The sequence below is a fragment of the Eleutherodactylus coqui genome, chromosome 10 (assembly GCF_035609145.1).
Source record: "Eleutherodactylus coqui strain aEleCoq1 chromosome 10, aEleCoq1.hap1, whole genome shotgun sequence".
NCBI classification, from domain to species: Eukaryota; Metazoa; Chordata; class Amphibia; order Anura; family Eleutherodactylidae; genus Eleutherodactylus; species Eleutherodactylus coqui.
The window spans coordinates 137874849-137890447 of record NC_089846.1 but is presented as its reverse complement, the minus strand read 5'-3'; the positions used below and the strand labels follow the sequence as shown (position 1 = coordinate 137890447).

At 54.5% G+C, this 15599-nt stretch overlaps 1 protein-coding gene across 2 annotated transcripts in view; it reads right to left on the bottom strand.

Annotated features, from left to right (window-relative positions):
• Nucleotides 1-14605, bottom strand: part of SUPT5H (SPT5 homolog, DSIF elongation factor subunit) — a 30774-nt gene extending 16169 nt beyond the window's left edge. The window contains exons 1-5 of one of the 2 annotated variants that reach the window (XM_066581911.1): nucleotides 14506-14605; nucleotides 12938-13034; nucleotides 5605-5773; nucleotides 5453-5518; nucleotides 1472-1486 (exon numbers count right to left, since the gene is read on the bottom strand). In XM_066581911.1, the coding sequence (XP_066438008.1) occupies nucleotides 1472-1486; nucleotides 5453-5518; nucleotides 5605-5773; nucleotides 12938-13018 (331 nt within the window). In that variant the 5' untranslated portion in view covers nucleotides 13019-13034; nucleotides 14506-14605. The remainder of the gene's footprint in view (nucleotides 1-1471; nucleotides 1487-5452; nucleotides 5519-5604; nucleotides 5774-12937; nucleotides 13035-14505) is intronic. The other variant, XM_066581910.1, reaches the window with a different exon arrangement.
• Between the last annotated feature and the right edge of the window lie 994 nt (nucleotides 14606-15599).

Sequence of the window (15599 nt, the reverse complement as noted above, 5' to 3'; positions counted from 1 at the left end):
GCATACTGCTCTAGCCCGAGCTGGAGCCTTTGGCAGCGTCTGCCCTCTGCAATCACGCAGGCCCAGGATATGCCTGTTCAAAACAGCAATGCCCCTTTCCTGCTGATCAAGCATGGTGGGGAGTAATCTGTAGGAGGGGTAAAAGCTATGCAAACCATTGCAAACAAAATGTATTGTTGTATCCAACATGAAAAATGTGCATCACTGCAAGAAGTCTTAAGGGAATCTGTCTGCTTGAACATCCTGCACAATCTGCAGGCCTCATGATATAAAGCAGGAGGAGCCGAGCAGATTGTGATACTGAACCTTCCTCCATAAAACTAGATAACTTGTATTCTTTGTATTTAAATGTTTTTTCATTCTGAGCTAATCAGTCCAATGGGCGGTCCTATCAGTGACTGACATCTACCCCTGTATGTACAGCCATGATGGCTGTCAATCACTGATAGGACTGCCCATTGGACTGATTAGCTCAGAATGAAAAAACATTTAAATGAAAATACAAGTTATCTAGTTTTATGGGGGAAGGTTCAGTATCACAATCTGCTGGGCTCCTCCTGCTTTATAACATGAGGCCTGCAGATTGGACCGCACGTTCCAGCTGACACATTCCTTTTAATTAAACATTTCCTATCCTTTTGTGCCTGCAGCGTCTCTGCAGTATAAGAAAGTTACTTTTCATTGTAAATGCATTAAAAACAATTTAGAAAAAAAAATTGTTGCAAAGTTTGACCGAGTCAATAACATTTGACTCTGATCTTGTGTGCGACCTTATGAGGATTTATAGGCTTTTCTGTGAATACCCAATAGTCCACAATATCTTATAATCTGGCACCTATCTGTTCCCACTGCTGTATAGCAATGATAGCGTAGGGCAGTAACTTGTGCATGTCCCAGAGCTGGTACACCATCTGTTACCCTTAGCTGCAATATAAGGCTTTCCTTGTAGCAGGAGTGACACATGACAGATTTCTAATGTAGCCTTCCCTAAATTTTCTTGGTTTCTCTTTTAAAGCGATTGTCTTGGACTACACTATTAGATATATAACCTCAGGACAGATCATCAATAGTTAATCTGCAGGAGTCCGCCGCTCGGGATCCCTGGCGATCAAGCTTATTGAAGATGCCAAAGTTCAGGCATGTGGGTCATGGTCATCGGTCACATGGCCCAGGGGCAGTTCAGTCCCATTCAAGTGAATGGGATTGTGCTGCTATACAATGTATAGCGCTGTTCTCGGTATGGACTAAAGTCACCACGACGCTAATTGGAGCGCCACTGTCACTTCAGTCAGCTGATCAGGGAACGTCCGGAGCAACAGACTCCCATTGGTCAACTACCAATGGCCTATCCCAAGGATAGACAATTAATGCTAGTAGTAAATATACCGCATACCCAGTAATCACCCCACAAAGTCACCCGCCTACAGTAGCTGGTCTGAAAATGGTTGATGAACATGGAATGACCACTTACCTTCAATTTCTTCTGCTGTGACCGATGATGAAGCCAAGACACAATGGCGCAAAACATAGCAGCAAAATCAACCACGGGGCGGAGATGAGGGACCGGAAAGGGGGAAAGGGAGAAATTAAAAATATAATGGCAAAAGCTGCAGCGTGGGAGCGTGTCAGAGAAGTGGGATACAATGTGGGGGAGGGGGTGGAAGCAAAAACCTATGGAAACATCTAGAATAAAAAATATAGCATGCAAACAGAAAGAACGCGGCTTCTAAAGGTCAGCCTCTAGTAATGACCAGAATGTATCGACATTAGCAATCATTAACTATCGTACTGACTCTCCCCCAAAGTCATATAATGTTACGGGAAGGCAGCGAGGTTATCCTGTCAGCATTGCCAGATATACATAGACCTCACACAGCTCACATACAGGATCGCAGCCCGATAGACGGCACACAACAGGTGAGAACACGGAGCACATGGTGACGCATCTCACATACACCAGCAAGCCTTATCGGAGGTGAAGGAGAACCCCAGCCAAAACCTGAAGACTTAACTTCGGGTGCAGAATCCAAGCATCTTGTACTCCGAAAGTTTACAGAAATTCCCGCAAGAACATTTTTTTTTTTTAAATTCCGAGTAAGACCTTCTTTAGCCGTCTGTGCGGGACACTTCACATCTGCATGTCCTACTCCTGGCCATGAAACGGACCAGAACAGGACATACCGGGTTTGTTTCCCCCACATGGACTTATAAAACATCGTAGTGTGAATAGCCTAATGAGCTATAATGGGTCCATGTGCTGGCCATGAAATACACATGGATGGCAAAAACATGCGTGTAAATGGGCCCCGACATGGGTTTCTACGAAAGCCCGGGTGAGTATGACCAAACGGAGTCCAGAGGATCTGTCAGCCCCCCCTCACAGGAATACTAATGTGAAGCCTCTGCACTGGGCCATTCATCTGTTAATAGTCCCGGAAATATGACAACTGGGTGTTAACATTCCCCTTGTCAACAGGGTGTGTCTACACCGATTGGACGGTAGCAGCGTGTACACAGACAGGACCCACTGACAAGTCTAGCATAATTACCACTATAATGCTTATGGCAGAGCACAACGCCAATCTACCTCAGTAATGGTTCTGCTGCGGTGCTTCCTTCCACGGCTGGCATAGAGTTCCATCTCCTCTGGCATCTTTCTACATGGAGCGTGGAGGACCTTCCTGTGACTTGGGTTCTGGTGGAAGTCCTGCTAGGACTACTCACATGATAGAGGCTTCGCTCTACTAGGAGATGGAAGTCCTGCAGTAACTGCCTACTTGGGGAACAAAGCAGTGACTACTGGGGCGAGTGGTATAGACCCCGGTGTCATACACCTAATGCTTCCTGCACGTTGCGTTTAGGGTTTACGTCCAGGGGTCAAATGCCAGCTTACGGCCTCCTGTCCACAGACGGCTTGGACCCCGCATGCGGGATTCCAGCACTGGAGTTCGACCCGGTGTCTGGCCAGTGACCCCTGCATGGCTGCCTGCACACGGGCGGATTGGACTGCACATGTGGGATTCCCACAGCGGAGTTCGACCCGGTGCCAGGCCTGCTTATTTGTCCGGCGTCTTCCCATGTGCTGGGCGGCACAGGCATGGTACAGGGGATGCCACGCCGTCACTATGGCGATGACATGGTTGCCTCTGTTACGTATCTGCTGATCAGCGCACCGTCGCCATAGCAATGACGCAGCTGCTGCAGCGATTCCGCAAAGATGATTGCGGAATGGCCGCGGCATGGACGGCTTCCATTGACTTCAAGAGAAGCCGGCCATGCACAGCCTGCGGCAAATCACAGCATGCTGCGATTTCTTACCCGCTAGTGGAACAATCGCAGTCGATTTGAGCTTGTGGGCAGGAAATCGCGTTTTTTCCATAACATGCTATGGGCTGGAATTACTGCGAAATCCGGAGACGGAATCGCACTCTGGATTTCGCAATGCTAATCCGCCCGTGGACAGGAGGCCTACATCTGAAGTCTGGATAAGACTCCTGGACAAACCATCACGGCCATTGTTGACATATGCTGAATGGAGAGCAATAGGCCTTTGCTTCCAGCGTTTTGTTCTTTACGTCACAGAATGCCAGAAACTAACAAAGTAGCCTAATTCTTGTGAGAATCTGAACGAAGTGTCCGGTGTAAACGAATGCAGCGACAGAACGAGAATCGTTGAGTTGTTCAATTTCTGCATGCAAAAAACTGAATGTCGTGTTGGGAGGGGGAGAGACCCAACGACACGCTCCACGGCTACATTCTGGCAGCACGGTGAGCGATGCCAACGATACTTGCTCCTGTGTAACAAGGGAGCGAGCACCACCGGGGCATTGTGTGCCCCCAAGCTTGTCCCATGTAAAGGGACTTCAGTCCTGTGTTTGTATTGAAGTGGACATGGCTCTCTGCTTAGATCCCCTCCCCAGATAATCCACAAAATGGCACAGGATAAGGGGAGGTCATAATAAATTGGGGGCAAATAATGCTGAAAGCACTGATGAAGATAAGTGATCAGCTGTTTGGTGGAGCTCTCCGTGAAAAGGCTTCCCTCAATATTATCAATGCCCAGCAAAGTAAAAAGCCGGAGTCTCTGCGGGGTGGAATGAATGGGCTACGCTGCCCGATTCCAGCCTTGATGAGCCACGCTACATTCACAAGCACAATGGAGGAAAGGTAAGTCACACGGCACATACTACACTATACAACACAACACACAAGAATAGAGAGAATCATTACCAGACACTGAGAGAAGGCATGCAAGGAATTAGAAGATAAACTGAGTGATACAGGTCTAACATACAGAAAATAAAAGGCAAGAAGCAACAGAGCCAAGACCGCAGCATCAAAGGAAGTCAACTGGCAAACACCCCCCACAAGACCCCCTAAGAATCAGTCATCAGCCACCAGAAGAACTGCATCACCCAATGGAGACCAAGTGCCAATCTAATACTAAGCTGGCAGTGATGCAAGGAGACCAAATTCAGTGTGGCAGCTCTGCCAGTACTACCTGGGCACTTACTATGGTGTCCTGGTGTGTTGAGCAGGCATAGATATAGCATCATACATGTTAGCGGTCCCCAACCTTCGGCTGCTGCACAACTACAGCTCCCAGAATGCCGTGCAGGCTTATTAGAAGCAACCATTATAAAAGATCCCTCATGAATACGTTAGGAGCTCACAGAATAAAGATTCATAGGAACATCGCTGCCACTAGTAAGTTCCTTGGCATAGCTGACTGGCTCGGGATCCAGAGGCGGCTTTGGTTGGTTTTTGTAACTTATTCGAAAAAGGTTTAATAAGAAGCAAAAAAAAAAAAAACAGATCTGGCGGGCCAATTGTGGAGCAGCATCTACAAACCGTGCCTGGTGCCTAGATGCTCCTCTGCCCGCTACAATTAAAAACTACAGCTTGCTACACAGAATTCAAGTCCTTAAGGGGTGACTGCTCAGACTATTTTTCCTTTCAGCAGGAGAGCAGACACGAGTTATTGTCACAGTTTCCTAATTTCTTATTACTTTTCCTTCTTCGAGAACTTTAGATAACTTGCGACCCAAATCTTGTGCCAAGCCCTGGTTCATTAGAGTACAGGCTGCCATAAATCCTATGAATTTGACCCCCTGCAGCTCCGCATATATATTGGAGGTTCGCCCCTGCAGCAATTCTAACATTAAATTAGGGAATTGCTACTTTGTCCTTTTTTTAATAAAAACCTTAAAATGACAGCAGACCAGTGCGTCACGTTAATAAGCACTAGACAAATGTTAAATCAGCAAGACTACGATGGTCTCCACATCGCACACGCACAGCTAATACAGGAAGTTAATTTGCAGGCACTCCAGTCACTCATCCGACCCACGAATACACAAGCTTGGCCCTCCTAATATACCCCATTCAGCATCCACAAGTGTGCATGTAGTGACAATGCAGCAGACCACTGGGCAGAAAGCCCAGAAAGTACCTTTCTCCAAAATGTCTTCTGCTCCATCCTCCCATTGATCTTCATCTTCATACTCATCATCAACATCTGAGGAGAAAGCACAATTCTGATTAGACTCCTAGACATAGCCTCGTTCCAAGGACTGCACTTGGATATTCAGCCTCCCGTCTTACCGGCTTCATCCAAGATAAATCCCCCATGATTGCGTTTCTTTCTTGGGCGGTCATCATCGTCCTCCTCTTCTTCCTCTTCATCATACTCGTCCTCATCTTCTTCTACCTCTTCTTCCTCTGCTTCCTCCCCTTTCTCACTTCCAGGTGCACTAGCTCTCTCATCGGCTTCCTGAAGGCAAATACAAGTGGCAATAAGAATAAAGGGATGAAATATCACTAGGATATGCCCACTGTAGAATAAAAGGGACCACAGGGCTTGTTTAGCCCTGTGCCCCCTCCAGAGCGACTACCCAGCCACCAGCTGGGCAGGGATCTGCTGTACAGCTCCATTCAACCCCCTTCGTTCTCAGGATGGGTCAGCGTTCCAGAGCTTGGACTGGCACCTACCATAAAGTGATGACATGTCCAGGGATAGGCCACCACATAATATGGGAATACCCCTTTACATCACAGACATCAGATGACCCTCCCTACGTTTAGGTTGAGCTCTATTCGCCCTTCAGGAATCGGATATTCCAATTTTGGACAAACAGAGCTTGTTCAGCTTCAAGCGGTTTTATCGGTGCCATCCTCATAATCTGGGGTCATTCTAAAGCCGAGATTCTTCCAGCCGTCATTTCAGTCTGTGTGTACAGAGCAGAGAGGGGGAACAATCTGGGATTCTTAAGCCTCTTTTACACGGCATCAGCATGCAAATCACTCGTTAGATCGATTGGTTTGCACCATAATTGCGCTGTGTGAACGAATGCAGTGAAAGACCAATCAGTAATCAATCGCTGACCGGATCTTCCATGCAGACCTAAAAGTCATGGTTGGTCTGCTGCAGCATCGCTGTGTGAAAAAAGGCCATTGCTCATCTATGAACGACGGGACACTGAGGCGCCCAACAGTCGTCCCGTGTAAAAGGGGCTTTATATCCATTCTCCTGTCCCAAGAGGGGGGGAGCAAGAGGTTTTCTTCATGTTATAAACCGCCATCAAGGAACACAAGAAAAACAAATGGAATGTGCGCCACAAGGTCCTGTTATTCCCTTTTGAAGTCACCGATCTCAAATCACCTAAACATAGGGAGAGCTGCAGGGTGGGAGGGGGTTCTCAATAGAGAGCCCCCAAAAAGACAAGAAAACAATAGACTGTTAAAAAAAACTCTGCGCTGCCAGAGATGGTGAGAATAAAAAGATTTTTTTGTCTCTATTTCATAAGTAAGATGGCAAACAAACAATTACTCTATAGGAGGGGGGTATGTGATGCAGAATCCCCCTCCTTGTAGTGAAGACTCCAAATGATAAAACCAATCTTCTTACGACCAATGTATAAGAAAGATGCTTCACAGATTTATTATCTTTCTCCAAACACAAATGCCGTATGTGTGCAACACACACGTGTAGAGCGGACAACGCGTTTCAGTACCACCTCCTTGGTAACTTTCTCAAGCCCGGCAGATGCCATCATGAGACACGGGATAGACTGGTGCGCTGAGCCAAAGAAAACAGGCAGGTAGCTGTGTAGGCAATGCATGTCAGTGCCATACCTGCCCCGCCATCTGGAGGCTAGATGAAGGTACCAATACGTGTTGCCCGCACAGCTGCCTGCCTGCTTCCTCTGTTCAGGGCACCAATCTATCCCCATTCCTCCTCTTCTGTTCATCCGTCTGGGGAGGCTGCTGCTCATTGGGTCACAATTAACAACTTGCTACATTATTTCTAGTATCCTCGCTTACACTATGGAGCTACATTTTGTTTTTTCCCTTTCTCTTCAGATTCAATTACAATCAGGAGCGCCCATCGGGCATCGCTCATCATGTGACAGATGCCACCCTGGCTGGCTGGCCATTTTTCTCTTCCTACAATGGAGTACGGAGTGCTGTAGTGAAGATGTGAACAAAGTCTCAGTGACAGGTCCAACAGCCGCGTTCTGACATTAGATCACCCCAGCGTTACGTGCCAAGTTTATCGTGGGTGACGTCTCAGCCCAGAACAGCCCCCCGTAGGACGGCAGCACATACGCAGAACGGCCCCCCATAGGACGGCAGCACGTACGCAGAACGGCCCCCCATAGGACGGCAGCACGTACGTAGAACGGCCCCCCATAGGACGGCAGCACGTACGCAGAACGGCCCCCCACAGGACGGCAGCACGTACGCAGAACGGCCCCCCACAGGACGGCAGCACGTACGTAGACCCCCCCCCCCCCCCCATAGGACGACAGCACGTACGTAGACCCCCCCCCCCCCATAGGACGACAGCACGTACGTAGACCCCCCCCCCCCATAGGACGACAGCACGTACGTAGACCCCCCCCCCCCCCATAGGACGACAGCACGTACGTAGACCCCCCCCCCCCCATAGGACGACAGCACGTACGTAGACCCCCCCCCCCCCATAGGACGACAGCACGTACGTAGACCCCCCCCCCCATAGGACGACAGCACGTACGTAGACCCCCCCCCCCATAGGACGACAGCACGTACGTAGACCCCCCCCCCCCCATAGGACGACAGCATGTACGTAGACCCCCCCCCCCCCCCATAGGACGACAGCATGTACGTAGACCCCCCCCCCCCCCATAGGACGACAGCATGTACGTAGACCCCCCCCCCCCCCCATAGGACGACAGCATGTACGTAGACCCCCCCCCCCCCCCATAGGACGACAGCATGTACGTAGACCCCCCCCCCCCCCCATAGGACGACAGCATGTACGTAGACCCCCCCCCCCCCATAGGACGACAGCATGTACGTAGACCCCCCCCCCCCCATAGGACGACAGCATGTACGTAGACCCCCCCCCCCCCCATAGGACGACAGCATGTACGTAGACCCCCCCCCCCCCCCCATAGGACGACAGCATGTACGTAGACCCCCCCCCCCCCATAGGACGACAGCATGTACGTAGACCCCCCCCCCCCATAGGACGACAGCATGTACGTAGACCCCCCCCCCCCCCATAGGACGACAGCATGTACGTAGACCCCCCCCCCCCCATAGGACGACAGCATGTACGTAGACCCCCCCCCCCCCCCATAGGACGACAGCATGTACGTAGACCCCCCCCCCATAGGACGACAGCATGTACGTAGACCCCCCCCCCCCATAGGACGGCAGCACGTACGTAGACCCCCCCCCCCCCCATAGGGCGACAGCACGTACGTAGACCCCCCCTCACCCATAGGACGACAGCACATACGTAAAATCCCCCCCCCCCCCATAGGACGACAGCACGTACGTAAAATCCCCCCCCCCATAGGACGACAGCACGTACGTAGACGCCCCCCTCACCCATAGGACGACAGCACGTACGTAGACCCCTCACCCATAGGACGACAGCACGTACGTAGACCCCCCCCTCACCCATAGGACGACAGCACGTACGTAGACCCCCCCTCACCCATAGGACGACAGCACGTACGTAGACCCCCCCTCACCCATAGGACGACAGCACGTACGTAGACCCCCCCTCACCCATAGGACGACAGCACGTACGTAGACCCCCCCTCACCCATAGGACGACAGCACGTACGTAGACCCCCCCTCACCCATAGGACGACAGCACGTACGTAGACCCCCCCTCACCCATAGGACGACAGCACGTACGTAGACCCCCCCTCACCCATAGGACGACAGCACGTACGTAGACCCCCCCTCACCCATAGGACGACAGCACGTACGTAGACCCCCCCTCACCCATAGGACGACAGCACGTACGTAGACCCCCCCTCACCCATAGGACGACAGCATGTACGTAGACCCCCCCTCACCCATAGGACGACAGCATGTACGTAGACCCCCCCTCACCCATAGGACGACAGCATGTACGTAGACCCCCCCTCACCCATAGGACGACAGCATGTACGTAGACCCCCCCTCACCCATAGGACGACAGCATGTACGTAGACCCCCCCTCACCCATAGGACGACAGCATGTACGTAGACCCCCCCTCACCCATAGGACGACAGCATGTACGTAGACCCCCCCTCACCCATAGGACGACAGCATGTACGTAGACCCCCCCTCACCCATAGGACGACAGCATGTACGTAGACCCCCCCTCACCCATAGGACGACAGCATGTACGTAGACCCCCCCTCACCCATAGGACGACAGCATGTACGTAGACCCCCCCTCACCCATAGGACGACAGCATGTACGTAGACCCCCCCTCACCCATAGGACGACAGCATGTACGTAGACCCCCCCTCACCCATAGGACGACAGCATGTACGTAGACCCCCCCTCACCCATAGGACGACAGCATGTACGTAGACCCCCCCTCACCCATAGGACGACAGCATGTACGTAGACCCCCCCTCACCCATAGGACGACAGCATGTACGTAGACCCCCCCTCACCCATAGGACGACAGCATGTACGTAGACCCCCCCTCACCCATAGGACGACAGCATGTACGTAGACCCCCCCTCACCCATAGGACGACAGCACATACGTAGAACCCCCCCATAGGATGACAGCACATACGTAGAACCGGGGGGGGGGGGGGTCATAGGACGACAGCACATACGTAGAACGGGGGGGGGGGTCATAGGACGACAGCACATACGTAAAATTCCCCCCCCCCCCCCCATAGGACGACAGCACGTACGTAAAATCCCCCCCCCCATAGGACGACAGCACGTACGTAGACGCCCCCCTCACCCATAGGACGACAGCACGTACGTAGACCCCTCACCCATAGGACGACAGCACGTACGTAGACCCCCCCTCACCCATAGGACGACAGCACGTACGTAGACCCCCCCTCACCCATAGGACGACAGCACGTACGTAGACCCCCCCTCACCCATAGGACGACAGCACGTACGTAGACCCCCCCTCACCCATAGGACGACAGCACGTACGTAGACCCCCCCTCACCCATAGGACGACAGCACGTACGTAGACCCCCCCTCACCCATAGGACGACAGCACGTACGTAGACCCCCCCTCACCCATAGGACGACAGCATGTACGTAGACCCCCCCTCACCCATAGGACGACAGCATGTACGTAGACCCCCCCTCACCCATAGGACGACAGCATGTACGTAGACCCCCCCTCACCCATAGGACGACAGCATGTACGTAGACCCCCCCCCCTATAGGACGACAGCATGTACGTAGACCCCCCCCCCCCCATAGGACGACAGCACATACGTAGAACCCCCCCATAGGATGACAGCACATACGTAGAACCGGGGGGGGGGGGGGTCATAGGACGACAGCACATACGTAGAACGGGGGGGGTCATAGGACGACAGCACATACGTAAAATCCCCCCCCCCACCCCATAGGACGACAGCACGTACGTAAAATCCCCCCCCATAGGACGACAGCACGTACGTAGACGCCCCCCTCACCCATAGGACGACAGCACGTACGTAGACCCCCCCCCCCTCACCCATAGGACGACAGCACGTACGTAGACCCCCCCCTCACCCATAGGACGACAGCACGTACGTAGACCCCCCCTCACCCATAGGACGACAGCACGTACGTAGACCCCCCCTCACCCATAGGACGACAGCACGTACGTAGATCCCCCCCCCTCACCCATAGGACGACAGCACGTACGTAGACCCCCCCCCCCACCCATAGGACGACAGCACGTACGTAGACCCCCCCCCCCCACCCATAGGACGACAGCACGTACGTAGACCCCCCCCCCACCCATAGGACGACAGCACGTACGTAGACCCCCCCCCCACCCATAGGACGACAGCACGTACGTAGACCCCCCCCCCCCACCCATAGGACGACAGCACGTACGTAGACCCCCCACCCCACCCATAGGACGACAGCACGTACGTAGACCCCCCCCCCCACCCATAGGACGACAGCACGTACGTAGACCCCCCCCCCCCCACCCATAGGACGACAGCACGTACGTAGACCCCCCCCCCACCCATAGGACGACAGCACGTACGTAGACCCCCCCCCCACCCATAGGACGACAGCACGTACGTACACCCCCCCCCCCCATAGGACGACAGCACGTACGTAGACCCCCCCCCCCATAGGACGACAGCACGTACGTAGACCCCCCCCCCCCCCATAGGACGACAGCACGTACGCAGACCACCCCCCCATAGGACGACAGCACGTACGCAGAACCCCCCCCCCCATAGGACGACAGCACGTACGCAGAACCCCCCCCCCCCATAGGACGACAGCACGTACGTAGACCCCCCCCCCATAGGACGACAGCACGTACGTAGACCCCCCCCCCATAGGACGACAGCACGTACGCAGAACCCCCCCCCCCCCCCATAGGACGACAGCACGTACGCAGAACCCCCCCCCCATAGGACGACAGCACGTACGCAGAACCTCCCCCCCCATAGAACGACAGCACGTACGCAGACCCCCCCCCCCATAGAACGACAGCACGTACGCAGAACCCCCCCCCCCCATAGGACGACAGCACGTACGCAGACCACCCCCCCATAGGACGACAGCACGTACGCAGAACCCCCCCCCCCATAGGACGACAGCACGTACGCAGAACCCCCCCCCCCCATAGGACGACAGCACGTACGTAGACCCCCCCCCCCATAGGACGACAGCACGTACGTAGACCCCCCCCCCATAGGACGACAGCACGTACGCAGAACCCCCCCCCCCCCCCATAGGACGACAGCACGTACGCAGAACCCCCCCCCCATAGGACGACAGCACGTACGCAGAACCTCCCCCCCCATAGAACGACAGCACGTACGCAGACCCCCCCCCCCATAGAACGACAGCACGTACGCAGAACCCCCCCCCCCCATAGGACGACAGCACGTACGCAGAACCCCCCCCCATAGGACGACAGCACGTACGCAGAACCCCCCCCCATAGGACGACAGCACGTACGCAGAACCCCCCCCCATAGGACGACAGCACGTACGTAGACCCCCCCCCCCACCCATAGGACGACAGCACGTACGTAGACCCCCCCCCCCACCCATAGGACGACAGCACGTACGTAGACCCCCCCCCCACCCATAGGACGACAGCACGTACGTAGACCCCCCCCCCACCCATAGGACGACAGCACGTACGTAGACCCCCCCCCCCACCCATAGGACGACAGCACGTACGTAGACCCCCCCCCCCCCATAGGACGGCAGCATACACGTAGAACAACCCCCCCATAGGAATTTTTTTGCTCATAACACCTCTCGCTTTGCATGCCTCATCAGCCGGGTACCTGAAAGCACGGAGCAGCCCTGCAGATACAGCTCTGTATCATGTCCTGTGCAGGGATCATACACACCCTGCGTGACAAAGGTCACATATAGACCATTAGGGACCATTTAACACCAGAGCCAACAGTAGCCCGGCTCTCACAGCTCACCTCATTGTCCTCCACTTCCTCAGCCTCGCTGCTCCGATCGCTCTCCTCCTCCGAGAAGTTACTGTCCTCGCTGTCTGACATTTTATTCTGTTAACTGCTGGAAGGAAAAAAAAACATTAATAAAGAGACGCGACTCAAATCTTACAGATGTCTTAGGCTGCGTTCACACCAGCGGGCAGCCTGTGGGTTAATGCTGCCCTGAGCAGCACAGTGCAGTAGAGTTTACAAAAGCACAGGGGCGCAGCGCACTACACGGTGGCGCAGGGCCCACTACACGGGGGGGCAGGGCACTACACGGGGGCGCAGGGCACTACACGGCGGCGCAGGGCCCACTACACGGCGGCGCAGCATTTCTGTCACTTCCTATGATAAAATAACAGACCCCCTCGTGACGTAATATACAAAATTCACCAGCAGTTAATCCCTGCAGGCAGGAGCTGCGGCGGACACCGAGGCTGTGGAGTCAGTAAGCCAAACCTTCACCGGCTCCTTCCTAAGTGACTCAAACGTACGGGAGTGAAATGGTGTCATCAGGTTTAATATGCATTTCCATTTTGAAGCCAGAGTTGGAACATTCAACAGCCGATCGTCTGGGGTCCACTGCTAATTAAAGTGACAGTTGTGCTCAAATGAGCGCCGCTATCACTTCAGTCCATACCAGGCGCAGTGCTGTACTTTGTATAGTGGTGGTGCCTGGTACTGCAGATCACATAAATGGGAGTAAGCCGCTCTCGGGCCATGTGAGCAATGGACATGACATTACAGACCGGAGAAGAAACCGCAGCACTCCCCCAAATGCTGTGACCTCTTCATTCGGGGGTCCCAAGCTGCAGATCAGCCCATCAATAGTGCAGTCCCAGTAGATGTCTTTATGGAGGTTGTGCCAGGCTATCCACAGGGCAGCGGATACATCTATGATTGGCGAAGTCCAACCACGGAAACCCACCGATCCAGAGATCCAAATGAACGGAGTGGAAGTTGCTCAGGTGCCCCTGCTCCATTCACCTCAATGACCTGCCGGAGATTGCCGATGAGCTGATCTGTGCCAGCCTCCGGCGCTGCCATTGAAGTGAGTGGAGCAGCCGTGTGCCTGAGTGACATCCATGTCCTGGGGGTGCAGCCAGACCCCGCTCTGAGGATCGGTCAGCCCCACCGACCATAAGGTTACACTGAGGGTCACGTCCAGGAGCTGCCATCAGTCGGAGAGGATCAGCCCCAGCATGGTGCGCCCCCTGATGGCACATCTCCTGACCAGCAGCAGACCACAGCAGAAGGAGCAGTGATGGTGAGCCATGAGGGGTTGGCTTCACTATGACACCTGGGGACATAATACACACAGAATGGAGCTGCAGTTACTAGAGGCGGACACACACGGCTGGGGGCAGTACAGCTGCAGCAGACACTACATGGCAGCAGTATGGAGCTCCAGGATATGTTGTACACAGCGGTGAGGCCTTACAGACAGGCTGCAGGGAGGCTCCTGCGGCTACAGGAAGGCAGTACCGACCGTCACACCCCGGTACACACGCCGCAGTGCGCCCCTAGCGGTAGCCGAACGTTATACTCACCGCTCCACGCAGACAGGGAACCAGCTCAGCGGTAATTTCGCCAGCCGCAGAAATTTCCGGGATCGGAAGTGACGTCACGAACGGCCGCCGGATCCGGAAGTGAACGCTGAGGTAGTGACGAGCGGCGCGCGGAATGTGACGTATGGAAGACAAGGCCTGGTATAGCTGCGAGGGCTTCTACGACCACGTGGGACGAGACGGCCAATCAGGAAGTAGGAAATACCTCTGCTGACAGAGCAGTCTATGTGTCAAACGAAGAGTCTGAGCGATGACTCTGCGGCTCTCCGGCGCACTTGCGGTTTTCTCACGCGTTTTTTTCACGCGATTGTCAATGGGACTTTCTAATGTTCAAAACGCGTCGCACGAAAATCCCAAAGTGCCGACTTGTGATGCGTTTTTAACATTAGAAAGGCCCCCTGTCCACGGGCGGAAAAACTGCGTGGGGATTGGCCACAGAATTTCCACCCGTGGAATCTGCCATAGGATTGCATTAAAGAACATGATGGTAAGCAGACGGCCGCCATGTGTGAGATCAGACGTGGGAAACAAATGGCGGCGCGCTCTACTTCTGTGCGGGGCTCACAGAGGCCCCCACAGCGATGTCACCCCCCGGCCGCCGGCCCCACTCTGCGCCAGCAGCCGGCACATCAGAGAGCCGCGGGAGAGGTGAGCGCCGCACTGGGCCCTGCAGGTCGGGTCCCGCTGCCAGAATCCTCTGACCCGGCCGCAAGTGGGTGCGAGCCGTAAGGGCGCCTGTCCGCGGGCGAGGCTTTCCATAGCACTGCTATCTGCCGCGGGGCTTCGCCACACTCATGGGCAGCGGACCTAAGAGCGCCGGTCCGCGGGCGAATAATCCGGCCGCAGGGAACGTTTTCATAGCGTTGCTATAGAGACCGCAGCCCCCTGTCCACGAGCGGAGGGTCATAGCGATTCACTCGCGGGCGTCAATGTGTAGCATGCTGCCAATTGCCGCAATTCTCCACGGTCAGCCCATCCATCCGATAGGCTCCACACAGATCCGTCTGCCGGCCCCCGCGGTGGAGATCTCGCAGCGCCCGCGGACAGGCAGTCTAAATGCGCAATAAATCGCTCCC